This window comes from Mobula birostris, chromosome 27 (assembly GCF_030028105.1).
Source record: "Mobula birostris isolate sMobBir1 chromosome 27, sMobBir1.hap1, whole genome shotgun sequence".
NCBI classification, from domain to species: domain Eukaryota; kingdom Metazoa; phylum Chordata; class Chondrichthyes; order Myliobatiformes; family Myliobatidae; genus Mobula; species Mobula birostris.
Window position 1 is genome coordinate 15746759 of NC_092396.1, and position 17057 is coordinate 15763815.

General features: G+C 45.0%; 1 protein-coding gene across 2 annotated transcripts in view; it reads left to right on the plus strand.

The window, feature by feature from the left end:
* plch2a (phospholipase C, eta 2a) overlaps positions 1 to 17057 on the plus strand; it is a 328352-nt gene that overhangs the window by 270005 nt on the left and 41290 nt on the right. For both annotated transcript variants that reach the window (XM_072244834.1, XM_072244833.1), the window contains 6 exons: positions 4137 to 4229; positions 8511 to 8611; positions 8902 to 8999; positions 9945 to 10127; positions 11890 to 11997; positions 15563 to 15687. In XM_072244834.1, coding sequence (XP_072100935.1) covers positions 4137 to 4229; positions 8511 to 8611; positions 8902 to 8999; positions 9945 to 10127; positions 11890 to 11997; positions 15563 to 15687 — 708 coding nt within the window. The remainder of the gene's footprint in view (positions 1 to 4136; positions 4230 to 8510; positions 8612 to 8901; positions 9000 to 9944; positions 10128 to 11889; positions 11998 to 15562; positions 15688 to 17057) is intronic.

Here is a 17057-nt window from a genome sequence, read left to right on the forward strand (position 1 = left end):
AAAAAGAGGAAAGGAAAGCAGTGAGGTAATTTTCGTAGGACCAATGTCCGTCAGAGATCTGGCGGCAGAGAGGAAGAAGCCATTCCTGAATCATTGGATGTGTGCCTTCAGGGTCCTGTACCACTTCCCTGATGGCAGCAGTGTGAAGAGGGCATGTCCTGGGTGGTGGTGGTCCTTAATGATGGATGCTGCCTTTTTGAGGCATCGCTCCTTGAAGATGTCTGGGATGCAGGGAGGCTGGTGTTCATGATGGGCTGACTGAGTTCACAGCTCAGCTCACCTCTGTGTTTCTGCATTTGTAACTATATGTTGTTCTCTCTTTGTGCTTGACTCTGATTGTTAACGTCGTGTTATCCTGAGCTAGGATGGCACCTGTGTTGTAAAACTACTCTACTCAATACCCTCGAGTGGCTAAGTTAAGGGAGTAACTTCTTACACAGCGAGCTGCACATCTACTTGCCGAATCCTAAATGGTGCTGATATCCAACATTTAAATACCGTGAATGGTGATTTAATTGAAATGAGTGACAGTGATAAATGATGTGAGACTGGGGTAGCTTCAGAAGCTAGTGTTTCAGGTTTGCCTGTTGTGAGCTTTAGTTTTTTTTCTCTGGAGGTGTGGAGCAGCGTAGTTTGCTAACTTTATGACGGGCCCTCTGACTGCTTCCCTTCCTCATTCTGAGTCAATCTTCCTGTCTCTCTTTCTCCTTTCCTCTCCCTCTTTCTCTCCTACCCTCCCTACACTCTGGCTAGCCCTCTCCTTATGTCTATCACTCATGGAACTATCCAGAATAGAAGCGGGCTACTCACCCCATTTATCCATGCCTACATGGTGCCTCCCTAGGCTAGTGCCAGTCCCAGCCACCTGCATTTTGCCCACATCCTCCTAAACCAGAGGTTCCCAACCTTTTTTATGCCATAAGCAAGGGGTCTGTGAGACTCAGGTTGGGAACCCTTTTCTAAAACTTTCTTATTCATGAACCTCCCCAAATGCCTTTAAATATTACAACTGTACCCACCTCTGCCAATCTGTTCTTTATACCCACCACCACCCTCTGCATAGAAACATAGAAGCATAGAAAATAGGTGCAGGAGTAGGCCATTCAGCCCTTCGAGCCTGCACCGCCATTTATTATGATCATGGCTGATCATCCAACTCAGAACCCCGCCCCAGCCTTCCCTCCATACCCCCTGATCCCCGTAGCCACAAGGGCCATATCTAACTCCCTCTTAAATATAGCCAATGAACTGGCCTCAACTGTTTCCTGTGGCAGAGAATTCCACAGATTCACCACTCTCTGTGTGAAGAAGTTTTTCCTAATCTCGCTCCTAAAAGGCTTCCCCTTTATCCTCAAACTGTGACCCCTCGTTCTGGACTTCCCCAACATTGGGAACAATCTTCCTGCATCTAGCCTGTCCAATCCCTTTAGGATTTTATACGTTTCAATCAGATCCTCCCTCAATCTTCTAAATTCCAACGAGTACAAGCCCAGTTCATCCATTCTTTCTTCATATGAAAGTCCTGCCATCCCAGGAATCAATCTGGTGAACCTTCTTTGTACTCCCTCTATGGCAAGGATGTCTTTCCTCAGATTAGGGGACCAAAACTGCACACAATACTCCAGGTGTGGTCTCACCAAGGCCTTGTACAACTGCAGTAGTACCTCCCTGCTCCTGTACTCGAATCCTCTCGCTATAAATGCCAGCATACCATTCGCCTTTTTCACCGCCTGCTGTACCTGCATGCCCACTTTCAATGACCGGTGTATAATGACACCCAGGTCTCATTGCACCTCCCCTTTTCCTAATTGGCCACCATTCAGATAATAATCTGTTTTCCTATTTTTGCCACCAAAGTGGATAACTTCACATCTATCCACATTAAATTGCATCTGCCATGAATTTGCCCACTCACCCAACCTATCCAAGTCACTCTGCATCCTCTTACAATCCTCCTCACAGCTAACACTGCCACCCAGCTTCGTGTCATCTGCAAACTTGGAGATGCTGCATTTAATTCCCTCATCCAAGTCATTAATATACATTGTAAACAACTGGGGTCCCAGCACTGAGCCTTGCGGTACCCCACTAGTCACTGCCTGCCATTCTGAAAAGGTCCTGTTTATTCCCACTCTTTGCTTCCTGTCTGCCAACCAATTCTCTATCCACATCAATACCTTACCCCCAATACCGTGTGCTTTAAGTTTGCACACTAATCTCCTGTGTGGGACCTTGTCAAAAGCCTTTTGAAAATCCAAATATACCACATCCACTGGTTCTCCCCTATCCACTCTACTAGTTACATCCTCAAAAAATTCTATGAGATTCGTCAGACATGATTTTCCTTTCACAAATCCATGCTGACTTTGTCCAATGATTTCACCACTTTCCAAATGTGCTGTTATCACATCTTTGATAACTGACTCCAGCAGTTTCCCCACCACCGACATTAGGCTAACCGGTCTATAATTCCCCGGTTTCTCTCTCCCTCCTTTTTTAAAAAGCATGAAAAACTTGCTCCTCAGACTTTCCCCTCTCACCAGTTTTAGACTCCCCGACTCTGGCAAGAGGATTTGTGATTAACCACTCTATCTATTCCACTCATAATCTTACAAACCTTTATAAGGTTGTTTCTCAGCCTCCTTCGCTCCAGGAAGTACAATCTCACCCAATCCGCTCTCTCCTTATAACTAAATCCCTTTAGTCCCGACAACATCCTCATGAATCTTTTCTGCGCCCTCTCTCGTTTAGGCACATCCTTCCTATAGCATGGCAACTGGAACTGCACACAATGCTCTCTAGTGTAGTCTCACAAATATCTTACTGAGTTGGAACATAATGTTCCAACTCTTTTATTCATTGCCCCAGCCATTATGTCTTTTATGTCATATACCTTCATCACCATTCTATTTACCTCACCGCTTTTGGGAACTATGTACAGTACTTGTAACCAAAGTTCTTGCTGTTCAGTTACACTCCCCAGGGCCCTGTCTTTTACTGTGTATATCTGTGCCTGGTTTAATACCCGAAAGAGCTGCGCTTGATGCCTGTCTTGAGTTAAATTCCATCTGCCATTCTTTTGTCCATTCCCCCAGATGATCTAGATCCTGTTCAAAGTTCAAAGTAACTCTATTATCAAAGTAAGTATACAGTAAGTCAGCATATACTACCCCGAGATTTGTTTTCTTGTGGGCATTCACAGTAAATACAAAGAAACACGATAGAATCAATGGAAAAGCTACACACAGCAAAGACAAACAACCAATATGCAAATACAAAAAGAGAATACAAAATAAAATAATAATAATAAATAAATAAGCAATAAATATTGAGAACGTGAGTTGTAGAATCCTTGACATTCAGTCCATAAGTTGTGGACTCAGTTGAGTGCTTTGGGGTGGGAAGTTGAGTGAAGTTATGCCCTCTGGTTCTAGAGCCTAATGGTTGAAAGATAATAACTTTCTGCACCTGGTGGTGTGGGACCTGTGCCTGTACCTCCTTCCTGATGGTAGCTGCGGGAAGAGAGCATGGCCTGGATGGTGGGAGCCCTTGATGACGGATGCTGATTTCCTGCAACAGAGCTCCTTAAAAATGTGCTCATTGGTGGGGAGGGCTTTACCCGTGATAGACATCGACAACTCAATCCTGTTGTAACTTGAAACAATTTATCACACTGTCCACTATACCAGCAGATTTGGTTTCTCGCACAAACTTACTCACCGAAATTTACAACATGCTTATCCAAATCATTAATGTTTATTACAAATACCAGAGGCCTCAAACGGATCCTTATGGCACCCTGTTGGTGACAAGTCTCCAATCTGGAGAACAACCCTTCCCTACCACCCTTTGACACCCTACCACCAAGCCAGGTAGGCAGCTGACCCTGGATCCAATATGATCTAACCTGAATCAGCTTACTATGCAGGTTCTTGGCAAAGTGCTTGTTAAAGTCCATGTAGATAACATCTACTACCCTGCCCTCATCAATCCTAGTCACCTCTTCAAAAATAAAACTCGATCAAATTAGTGAAATGCAATTTCCCGCAAATAGAACCTTTATCTGATTCTCACTAATGTGTACTTTTCATTCTGTCCCCATTTTGTTAATGTGGCTAAATCTCTTCTGCTGACAGAGTAAAACTGATGATGGGACAGACTCTGGAGAAGATCCAGTCACCAACAAGAGGCACAGTCGCTCCTTCATTGGCAGTTTCTCCAAGCGCAAGGTCAGTCGAGTTGGTACTTCCAGAAACTTCCAGAGAGAGGCAGCTGAAGTAGTACACACAAAATAAATCTTGTGGCTGAAGTTTCCTCTTTCTTATGGGTGATATGGACAACATATCAGTGCAATAAATGACAAATTTCCAGGATAGCATCTATAGGGTGGCCCATTAGATAAGGTAATAGATAGAGGGTAGCCCCAGACCCCTCTAGCTATTACCTCAGTCAACGGAATGCACTGGAAACACTTTAAATCTCATTTTATAATGCTGTTTAAATTGTAAGTGCATGCTGGTATTATATGTATTAATGAACATTGTATTCCATATCCATACTTTAGCCTCTAACTTATATATAAGCCGGCCAGTGGTGTACTGGAACTTCGAGGCAAGTGGTCCCAGGTTCGAATCCAGCCTGCTTTCCATCTGTGCTGGGCTGGGTGAGCACTGAGCTAGCAACCCAGCCTCATAAAAAACAGATGAACACTAAAGAAATGGCGAGGTTACCACCTGATGCGCCGCGAGGTGCAGAGAGGAACAGCAACGATTTATACATAATATTTTATTCTTTATAATTGTTGAATGTTGTTTTCTATTGAACGTCGTGCCAATATACCACAGCAAGTTCCTAATTCTTATAAGCGTATATGGCGAATAAAGTTGCTACTTGGTCCTATTTATCCAACAGGGGCCTGCTGTGGCTGAGTAGGGAGCACCTTGCTTTCTGAGGCGGAGGTGACAGGAGTAAAGCACCACTCTTAGAGAACTGAGCCAGCCTGTCTCAACCTTTTTGCTCTGGAGGAACCCTTGAAATAATTTTCAGGTCTCACTGAAGATGTAATAAAAATTATTATATCTACAGCTCACGGTACGTTAGTGTGATCAGTAAGTTGTAGATATAATAATCTAAAAATAATTGTCAATGCTCTTTCGAGTAGAGAAAGAATTTTTAGCCAACCTTTCTTGAAAAAAATCAGGTGGTTAAGTTTAGCTTACCTTTCTTGAAATTAATCTCTTTCTTTCCCTTTTGTAAATTTTAAAAACTCATAAGGCAAACATAATAAATGTCTGTTAAATAACTGGATTAAGCCAAATTGGGGTTTAAATTTTCTAAAGGTAGGCTCTGTAGATTCAATTTAAATAAAGATTGTAAATTGATTTAAATTAATGCTATTTACAACATGAAAATTTATTGACATTGTTGAACAGTAAAGTCACTAAAAACCATAAGCCAAAGCAATACGAATTAAAATATAGCTCATGACACAATTTTATACAAGACTTTAAGAAAACATTTTCTTACTAAGTGACGTGATCAGACTCAAGTATAGGCCCAGCATATGAAACCTGTGCTTGATTTTTGCTGCACAAATACTCAATTCTGGGTCGAACTTGAGATAAGCACACAGGGATTTCACCTTCAACTGGAATGAGACGATTTCTATCCTTGCTGTTGATGCTTGTTAAACAAGAAAAAGCTTACTCACACATGTAAGAAGTTGAAACTGCAGTAAAATGTTCATTGCTTTCCTATGAATGGCAGGATACTCTTCTTTCACAGAAGTCCAGAACTTGTCCAGGGTCAGGTCAGTAAATCTCATCTTGAGCGCACGATCGGACTGCACCTCACAAAGTTCTTCCTCTTCTCTCAAAGTCACGTGCTCAGGCTAAGCAGAAGATTCAGAGATACACCTAGTCATACACTTGTGTTGAAAGGGAGGAAAAATACTGCTCGATTTTGTCCTGTAGTTCTTCCAGGTGGTTTTCAATAAGACTCGAGACTTGCTGATCCTTCCTCACTCTCAAGGCCAAACGGCAGTGGAAACATTTCAAGATTTCCTTTTGCAACATGATTTTTCCAAAGAATCAGTTTCCTTTTAAATCCAAGAATCTTGTCACTTGAAGACAAAACATTTTCTCCAGGACCTTGCAAAGGCTTGTTCAACTGGTTCGTATGATGAAAAATGTCTGCTAAGTAGTCTAGTTCCTGCAGCCATTCTTTATTTTCAAAGCACTTAGCAAAATCTAGCCTACTATTTTCTTGAAAGTACTCCTGCAAATCACCTTTCAGCTCAAACACCCTGTTGAGAACTCTTCCTCTGCTAAGCCACTGGATTTCTGTATGTAGCCAAAGACTGCAGTGCTCTTTGTCCAGGCTTTCACACATTTTTTAAACATTCTTAAGTGAACTGGCCTTTGTTTAATAAAGTTAACTATTTTTGTAGCATCATCCAGAACTTTTTCATTTCATCTCCAAGAGTTTTTGACATCAGCGCCTCTCTGTGTAGAAAGCAGTGTTGTAACAACGTCATGATTTTCTATTTTTACAGGAGAAAGGAAATCTCTCATAGAACCAGCCAGTGATGGGGCACCGTCAGTACAGATGCCAACACAGTTCTTTCGGCGTGTAAAAATTCTTTCTTTAGAATGAAAATTTCCCTCTAATTTTCTACTACACTGGTAGAGTTTGTTCATTTCCATAAAGTTAAGTCATAAGGGAAAGTTGGGGAGGTAATTCATGAGGCTGACATCACAGCTCAAGTTGAGCACATCCATTCAATGCTCAGAAAACGCACTTCACGCTCCTCATCAGCCTACCGTCCTCCCCTCCTTGCAGTACGGTGCTCACCAATTATCAGCGGCCTCCCCTATCTCACCTATCACGGAACCCCAGGGTTCCACAGAATCGGATGAGAAGCCCTGAGCTAGGCTCATGGCTGTGTGCATTACTGACAGAGGGCCATGCTGTTGGAGTTGGCATCCTTCCATTAAGATCAGTCTTCGTCTTGGTCTTCCTGTGCCCGTGACGTTATTGGGAAGAGAGCAGGGGTTGCTCCCGGGAGTGCTGACGAGCTTACTCATCACTTAAAGCAAACAATCTAATCACAGATACATGTGGGAGTTTGCGTGGAGATGAACTGCTCTCTATCCTTCCTTATTCAGTGATGGTATTTCAGAGGTCATTCACTGGTTGCACTTAAACTTCCTAGGGTGCTTTATTTTGTGCTCGATAGCACCTAGCACAGCTGGGACTGCGTTGTGTGGAAATGAGGCAAAGATGGGAGCAAACAGCAAGCCATCTTGAAGTTGTATTCACAAAGTGTCGGAGCTGTGTCACAGAAATCGGACTCATGCTGTGTCAGGATATCATGGTGGGACAGGATATCACATAAACCCATTCAGACTGAGACCTGAGGCTCCATAGAATTATAGAGAACCAGGCCCCTATTCCCATCTAGTCTGTGCCAAACTATTATTCTGCCTAGTCCCATCAACCCACATCTGGACCATAGCCCACCATACACCTCCCATCCATCTACTTATCTAAGCTTCTCATAAAGATTGAAATTGAACCCGCACCCACCACTTCCGCTGGCAGCTTATTCCACACTCTCCCCACCCTCTGAGTGAAGATGCTCCTTCTCAGGCTCCCCTTAAACATTTTACCTTTCACCCTTAACCTGTGACTTCTAGTTCTAGAGTAACAATTACAAAATGCTTGAGCAACTCAGCAGTCGATGTTTTGGGTGGAGACCCGATGAAGGGTCGAAGCATCAACTGTTTATTTCTCTCCAAAGATGCTGCCTGAAATGCTGAGGTCCTCCAGCATTCTGCGTGTATTACTCTGGATTCCCAGCATCTGCAGAATATCTTGCGTTTATAGTTACTTCTGAATCTAGTCTTACCAAACCCCAGTGGGAAAAAAACCCTGCTTGCATTTAACCTATCTATACCTCTCATAATTTTACATATTTCTGTATGCCATCATAGACAAAATGGTGGGTAAGGGTACAAGGATATATCTTTTGCTCCCTCTTTAACCTTACATTGTGGTTGCACACCAGGATGAGACCAGTGTTAAGGACTTCTTTAAACTTTGTCCGCAGACTGTAGACATATGTTGCCCACACATAATGGCCTCTAATCTGACAATGTCATTGAGGGTCAATATAGTAGTGGTTCTGGAGTGAGCCACAGGCCAACCTGGGTAAGGATGGCAGGTTTCTTTTCCCATAAGTCACTAGTCAAACAGGTAACAATCTAATAGTTCCATCACTATCTTTAATATTCATTCCCAAATTTTCCACAGCCTTCTTGGTGAAATTTTAACTTGATCTCTGCATCAAAGAGTCTAAATTGCTGGAAGCCTGTTCAGTAACATTCTGTGGTACTGCCTCACCGGGGTCCCTATAGGGGCCGCAGAAAAGGGCACTTAGCAACGTCAGGAACATTGCACCCTCAGAACCTATGACCATTCAATCAGTGTTACAATTTCACTTGTTGCAGAAAAAAGCTGTGAAGATAAAGAAGTCCTCGAGCCTGGAGGATGATGAAGAAGAGCACGAGCATCAGACCACTGCTGGCCGAAGCGCGGTGCATTCAGCAAGGTGAGTAAGAGGGATGGACTAAAGGAGGGGACTGGCCGTGCCCAGCACAACATTCAAACAAAGGTATTGTGGACGGTAACCATTGGAGAAGGTGCAGGCTGGCCAATTTTGTCCAGTTCACAATGAGCACTTATTGACACAGTCCCATTGCCCAGATCTAAGGATAGCCTCTCATAGTTTATTTATAGAGCTACACAAGCCAATTGCAGGAAGGCCATTCTGGCCATCGTCATTCAGCCACTCTTAATGACACCATGGATCAGACGCTTAACTTTCCCTTCTTTTGTCAGGAGCAGCAGGCAGAAGAAGACCATGAAACTCTCCCGGGCCCTCTCGGACCTGGTTAAGTACACAAAGTCTGTCGGCATATACGATATCGACTCTGAAGGTGGGTGGTACAAAATGCATTGATTTATTATTTCATCTGACCCATGGAAAAAAAAGCCTGACGTAGTGAGTGATGGGCATAGGGTGTGAGACCAGGGGCAGCTAGATATTACAAGGCGTAATTTCAGCCAGTCCATCCCGGGTGATACAGAGGGAACTATCTATAATCCCGCCCACAGAGATAGTCCACAGACCTCACACCATTAGCACTCCAGGCTCAGACTTGCCTTTGAAGGGATCCTAGGCCAAAGGGAATTCAGTCTGAGGTCAAGCATTGTAGAATCAGAGGCTATGGATTGGGAAGCGGCTGGGGGACTGGAGAGTGGAGAATGGGGAATGGTTGGGAGATTGGAGATTGGGAAGTGGTGATAGTCAAGAGAACGGAGACTGTGGATGGTTGAGAGCAGAGATTAGGGAGTTGGGGGATGTTGGGAGTTTGGAGACTGGTGAGTAGGAGGTTGAGAGATTAGATGGTGAGCAGGAACTTGTTGGCAATTCAGCCACTGAGCTATGGCCAAGTACCTCAGTACCCCTGGTCCACACCAAAGAGATTTCAGTCCAGAAACAACAGGCCATTTTTCAAGGGAGAGAAGTGTGCAGAGTGTGGAAAAGGGTGGAAGAAAGCATAGAAGTGGGACCCACGAGGTGGGCCTGGCATGGAGAAGTGGTCAGCAGAAATGGCCACCTTCTTTGCTGTTTAATTCTGTGACAAACCTGAAGCTGTTGACTGAACGTTCTCCTCCCATATTCCCATTGTTAGGAAGGCACAGTATCTGGTCCGGTGATGGTCACTATTTCTGATTCGTCAGTGTGGCAAGAGGCCTGGGCAAGTGAGGGGGCCTGGGAAGCCGTGAGGAGTGGGTCCTTGCTGCTTTAAGTGTGGGTGAGGCTGTGTTCCTCTCACTTGTCCTTTTGTAACCGCTCCTGTGCTTGGTCTCTCCAACAGTCGTGTGCAGTTGGCAGGTCTCTTCGTTCAGCGAGGCAAAAACCCACCAGCTCCTGCAACAGAAGCCCCAGCAGTTCCTCCGGGTGAACCAGCAGCAGCTGTCACGCATCTACCCGTCCTCGTACAGGGTGGACTCCAGTAACTTCAACCCTCAGCCCTTCTGGAATGCAGGCTGCCAGCTAGGTACAAAAACCACACAGCACCCCTGCACCTAACGCTTTGCCCCTGCACCTGGTCCCAACGGCCAGCTCCCGGCCGTGTTCCATTAGGAGTTTCCCACTCAGTCCGTGCACAACGACTCTTCCTTCACTCCTTGTCTGAAGCTCGCTGGTGTTCTGCGTAGTGGGCACCGGATCCACATCAGGCAGGGTAAGAATTCAGATTTAGATCAGACATGTCCTCACTGATTGGCAGAGCAGACGCATGAAAGACGGCGAGACCAAGACATCATTCAGGTATAAGCTGCTGAGCAATACCAAGTTTCCAACAAGAGAACACGTAAGCTACCCTTGATATTCATTGGCATTACCATTTTAAAACCCCCAACATCAACAACCTCACCATTCAACCAGAAATTCAACAGGACCAGCCACATGAACTCATGTGCAAGCTGGAGACCGGTATCTAGTAGTGAGTGACCCACCTCCAGACATCCAAAGCCTTTCAACTATCTACTACACACAAATGAGAGACTGATGGAATATTGTCCATGGCCTAGGACAAGTCCAGCTCCACCTTAAGCATTCATTCCCCCCACTACCCCATAGACAAACTGCACTGCGGTTACTTGCCTTGATAATTTTGTCAGCGACTCCTAAACCCAAAAAGGACATGTGCTTCAGGAAAACTGACACCTGCTCTCTGTTGTCACTGGGTCTAAACCCCAGGATCTTCGACCTACACCATTGTGGAAGTCCCTTCACCAGAAAAACTGCACGCTTTCAAATAGGTGCTCCCTGCCACTTTCACAAGGTCAGTTAGGTATTGGCAATAAATCTGCCATTAACACCCAGATCCAAAAACACTAATAAATGATAAAATAACCATTCCAACGTGTCAGTCCATAGCCTCCTCTACTACCATGATGAGGTCACTCCCAGGCTAGAGGAGCAACACCTCAAGTTCCACCTGGGTAGCCTCCAACCTGGTCTAACTTCCAGTAATTTTCTCCCCTTCTCCCTTTTACCATTCCCTCTTACCCCTTCGTCCTATTCTCACCTGCCTATCACCTCCCTCTGGTTCCCCTCCTCCTTCCTGTTCTCCCATGGTCCATTCTCCTCTCCTACCAATTCCTTCTTCTTCAGCCCTTTACTTTTTCCACCGATCACCTCCCGACTTCTCACGTCATGCCCTGATTTCACCCGTCACCTGCCAGCTTCTACTCCTTCCCCTCCCCCACCTTCTTATTCTGGCTTCTTCCCACTTCCTTTCCGGTCCTGGCGAAGGGTCTCAGCTCAAAATGTCAACTGTTTATTCCTCTCCATAGACGCTGCCTGACCTACCGAGATCCTCCAACGTTCTGAGTGTATTTCTCTGCATTTCCAGCATCTGTAGAATCTCTTGTGTTTAAAAGTGATCTGCTCCTGCTCCTGAGAAGAAGTTCTGCTAAGTGTGGGAGATTGGTCTTCGGAGGAAAGTGATACACCTGCATTAGATGGTCCCTATGTCAAATCCTAGCAACTGATTAATCAATAATATTAATTAGAGACAGAAGCAACTCACCAGGAGTAAAGAGACGTCATGGCGGATCCAGTCCAGGTGACCATACAGCCTGGACATTGGCTGACACTGCTTAATGTGTAGAACTCTCAGCTCAGACATTTAATGGGGGGGAGGGGGTGGGTTCTGAGAGTAGAAATAGTGAGATCTGTGGCAGCTTGAAAGCTCGAAAGGCAGTTAATGCACATAAAACAGTAATGATCTCCTTCTCTCCGTCTTGCTTTAGTTGCATTGAATTACCAGTCTGAAGGAAGAGTGCTGCAGCTTAACAGAGCCAAGTTTAACTCCAATGGGAACTGTGGCTATGTCCTCAAACCCAAGTGTATGACTGAAGGTAAGGAAGAATAACCTTAGTACCTAGGGTTGGTTTATGTAAGGGCTGACACTCAGCTCTGATTTTTCACCTCTGATGTCTCGGTGTGGATCTCGCCCAGTCCCAGTAACCGCCTGCCATGGGGAATGGGTTTCATGAATTGGTGAGAGACATATCCTTTCAACCCTGGTGGGATAAAGATCTTTTCTCCATATGAGCATCTGCGAGGGACTGTGTGATGGACTCTGCATCATCCTGGCCAGCAACAAATTTGTAGCACCAAATTGCTGTTAACTTATACACAATCAGTAACTTACAATAGCATCTTCACTAAATTTCAAGTCAAGTGAAGTTTATTGTCATTTAACTACATACATGTATATAAAATAACGTATATAACCTTCTTCGGCTGTCCATCGATTTTCAACGATGACTGAGGCCTGGGCAAGGTTGTATGGAAGACCGGCAGTTGCCCATGCTGCAAGTCTCCCTCTCCACACCACTGATGTTGTCCAAGGGAAGGGCACTAGGACCCATACAGCTTGGCACCGGTATCATCACAGAGCAATGTGTGGTCAAGTGCCTTGCTCAAGGACACAACATGCTGCCTCAGCTGAGGCTCGAACTAGCGACCTTCAGATCACTAGACCGACGCCTTAACCACTCGGTCACGCGCCACACAACGTATATAACCATATAATATATATAGAAATGAGACAAAGTTTCTCCGAACCAGGGGGTGGAGGACAGTAGTACATTTAACACACAATAACTTATGAAGGTAAGGATAAAATCTACAAATGAATCACACATAAATAACGAACTAAAGTCCATTAGTATTAAGTATTGTAAGGTACGGAACAGATTAATTAGTGACACTTCAAATATGATGTGTCAGAGAGTTCAGAAGCCTGATGGCCTGAGGGAAGAAACTGTTTCCCATCCTGACCGTTCTCATTTTTATGCATCGGAGTCTCCTGCCTGATGGTAGAAAGTCAAAGAGGATGCTGGATGGATGGGTGGGATCATTGGTCCCGGCATACGCAGCGCTCCTGATAAATGTCCCCGATGGATGGTAGGGAGAGCCCTGTGATCCTCTCAGCTGTTCCTACATATGTTTGATCCTCAGGGTGCCTGCCAGGTAGCACAACCCAGCTGAGCAGGTTGTGTACTGCTTGGTCTGTACAGCGCGAGCCTCTTCCCACCCAATCCATCTTGCTCCAGCAGCATAACCTTCAAATCTTCCTTTCTCTTTGTGAGCCTGTTAGATTCACGTTAAATGTTAACCTCATCCCCTGCCATGGATTATCACAATCCCATCCTCTGCCTAAAAGAATCTCTCCTGAATTTCTTTATTATTTACTTTGTCTGATATTCAAGTTTGCTGGTTCTGGCTTGTATGTCTGAAATAACCTTGTAAGAATTAGACGGCAAAACCATAACAGATGGAAAATGTTAAGCCTGTGGCTGATTACTTGGATTTGATGGAACAGACGGAGATGTTCTGCATAATTCTCAACTCAGTTTAGACTTGTCACATCAACTGCCTCGTCGTTTGTACAAACACCCTCAGGAAACTCAAATCAATGACATCTTATGAGGGAAGATCGGGGGAGCTAGGGATTTTCTCTCTGGAGTGAAGGAGAGAGAGAGGTGACAGTAGAGGTGTATAAAATGATAAGGGGCATAGACAGAGTGGAGAGCTCACACAAAGTGCAGGAGGAACTCAGCAAGTCAGGCAGCACCTATGGAGGGGAATAAGCAGTCAACGTTTCGGGCCAAGACCCTTCAGTGGGACTGGAAAGGATAGGGGAGGGGAAGGAGTACAAGCTGGCAGATGATAGATGAAACCAGGTGAGGAGGAAGGTGAGTTCCAGGTGAAACCAGATGAGGGGGAAGGTGACTTCCAGGGCAGATATGCCTAATACAAGAGGGCACAATTTTAAGGTGATTGGAGTAAAGTGCAGGGGGGAATGGCCAAGGTAGGTTTTTTACGAAGAGGGTGGTGGGTGCGTGGAGTGCAGATACATTAGGAACATTTAAGGGCCTCTTAGATAGGCACATGGATGGAAGGAAAATGGAGGGCCATCTGGGAGTGAAGCATTAGAATGATCTTGGGGTAAGTTAAAATGTCGGCACAACTGAAGGGCCTGTATTGTTCAATGTTCTCGGTCATCCTCCAGTGAACCATTCCCTTTCCTTGATGGCATCAATGTTTGGTGCTTGCTGTGAAGATGTTGATGCTAGTTGGTGGTTTGCATTCAGGGTAAGTGACGGAAGAGGCTGGATGTAAACTTGGGAGTTTGATGCCTGCTGCATCGATCTGCCATTATCATTGCCGGTCAGCGGCCCCATCGTTGCTGGCAATCCAGTGCCCATCTTTTTGCTGTCAGAGCCCAAATGATCCAAGCAAGAGAAAACAAAGGGCATAACATGTCCATAGTGCCTTCCACTGTATCCTCCCCACTGAACTCTTCATCAAACTGTCCCTCCACTGGTTGTTCACCAAATTATCCCTCCACTGGTCTTCACTGCAGTGTCCCTACACTGTGACCTACAACAGTGTTTCCTGCAATTTTGTATTTCACCAATATATTCCTGCACTCAGTGTCCACTTTCCAAGGCATGCTTCCTGATTCTGTATCTTTTACAATACCTTCTCTTAAAAATGTCCGTGTCTGATGAATCGTCAGTTAAATCCCGAATAATGTTCTCCGTCTGTTAAATGAGTTCGTCATCTTGCTCTCTGTCCTCAGTATGACCCACTCTCGTTCTCGTCCTGCCACAGACTTTTTATTGATATTCTGTGCGCATTACCTTACGTCTTTTTCAATGTGCCCTCTAAATGATGTGCCTTCTTGCGATCTAACTTGTACCGAGTTCTGTTCAGCCATCACCCAGTCCTGCTAACTCTGATAGAACCCACTCGCCCTCTGACAATGTCTTGTTCTTAAAACAAGATCTCATCCTTGACCGTGATTCCTTCTCATGCTCCCTTCCCATTGCTAGTCAGAGAGGAGATGCAGGAGTCTGATGACACACACCTAATGTTTTATGAACAGTTTCTTCCCTTCCACCATCATATTTCTGAATGGACAATGAACCCATAAACACTACCGCCCTATTTTTCCATTTCTTGTAGTGATTTACAATATTTTCTGTATTGCATTACATTGTTGCGAGAAAACAAGTTTCACAACCTTTGTCAGTGATTTAAAAAAACTGGTTCTGGTTCACTGACCCTCCCCTACCTGTCCTCCGTCAACCCCACAACCCTCAGAGACCTCTGAATCTCCAATTCCCTCTCTTGAATGATCTCACTTTCCACTCCTCTGCCAGGCCATGGTCTCCCACCCCTGTACTCCCCTCACACCTCCTCCAAGTTACTCCCTAACACCCTTTGCAGGACCCTGAGAGCAGGCGGCCGGCCACCACTCGTGACATGGTCCTTCGTAAGTGTGCAACTGTTTAGGACTTGCCTGAATTACCTGAGAATGTTTTGTTACATTTATTGTTTCGGGAGCTGGGAGAAGAAGGCTTTTAATGAGGGGGACTTGTCACATACTAAAGGATTACTTTCCTCCAGGTACCTTGAACTCAACAGCAGACGACTTGCTGTCCGAACAGACAAAGAAACAACTGGTCCTGAGGATTATCAGTGGCCAACAGCTTCCGAAACCCAAAGATTCAATGCTGGGCGACAGGGGAGAGGTCAGTGAACACTTGGTGGTAAGACTCACAGAGGCTGTTCAGCCCACACAATCCATGCTATCCATAAGGTGCCATTCTGTTCTAATCTCAAGCAAGTTGGCACTGGGGTGAGCCCACTCATTGTAAATTCCTCTCTGCAGATCTACACTGCCTACTGTTATAATGGTTCTACCTCAGTGCACTGTTGTAATGTTGTAATCAGTATGGACAGCATGCAAAGCAAAGTTTTCACTGTACCTCGGTACCTGTGATAATAATAAACCAAATTTACTGGCTTACAATTTATCAGTTCATAAAGTCATAGAGGTATAGAAAAGTACACCTCAGAAACAGGCGCTTCATTCTACACGAAATCATTTAAACTGTCTACTCCAATCACCCTGCACTGGGACCATAGACCTCCATACCCCTATCATACATGTATGTACCTGTCCAAACTTCTCCTAAAAGTTGAAATCGTGCTCACATGCATCAGTTGCACAGGCAGCTGATTCCACACTCTCACGACCCTCTGAGTGAAAAAGTTTTCCCCCACCCCCGTGTTCCCCTTAAACTTTTCACTTTTCACCCTTGAACCCATGACCTCTAGTTGTAGTCCCACATATCCTCAGTGGGAAAAGCCTGCTTGCATTTACCCTATCTATACCCCTCATCATTTTGTATACCTCTATCAAATCTCCCCTCAATCTTCTACAACCCAAGGAATGAAGTTCTAACCACTGTGGACATGGTCCACAGTTACCTATGCTTCAGCATTTGAAGTGCTCACCTAAACACTTCTGAAGTGTTATGAGAGTATTTGCCTCACCCTCCCCCTCAGTCTGTGTGTTCTGAATACTAACTACCCTCTAGGTAAAATAGGTTCCTTCTCCGATCTCCTCTAAACCTCATACTCCTTACTTTATCCTTAGCTCTAGACATCATCGCCACGGGGGAAAATTTCCTCCGTCCAGGCTCTCATGTAAGGGACGTTCAATAAAAATCCCTCCTGAGTCCCTTCCAGTGCCTGAGGTTTAATCAGCTTTGTTGACAGGGTTTTTATTGTCCCAGTGTCTCTGGAAATGGACGGTCAGTGTTCAGGACCCAGCCTGAACCAGGAAAATATCATTGGTGAACAGGAATGATTTGGACGTTCTCCTTGATCTCATTTTATTGGTAGTTCTTGTCACAGGTACGTTGAAAGACACAGTGGAATATGTCATCTGCATCAAATCAAATCAGAGAGGACTGTGCTAGGCAGCCCACAAGCATCACTATGCTTCTGGCAATGACATAGCATGTCTACAACTCACTAACCATAACCATGCAGCTTTGGAATGTGGGAGGAATCCAGAGCACCTGGAGGAAACCCACATAGTCATGGAGAGAAC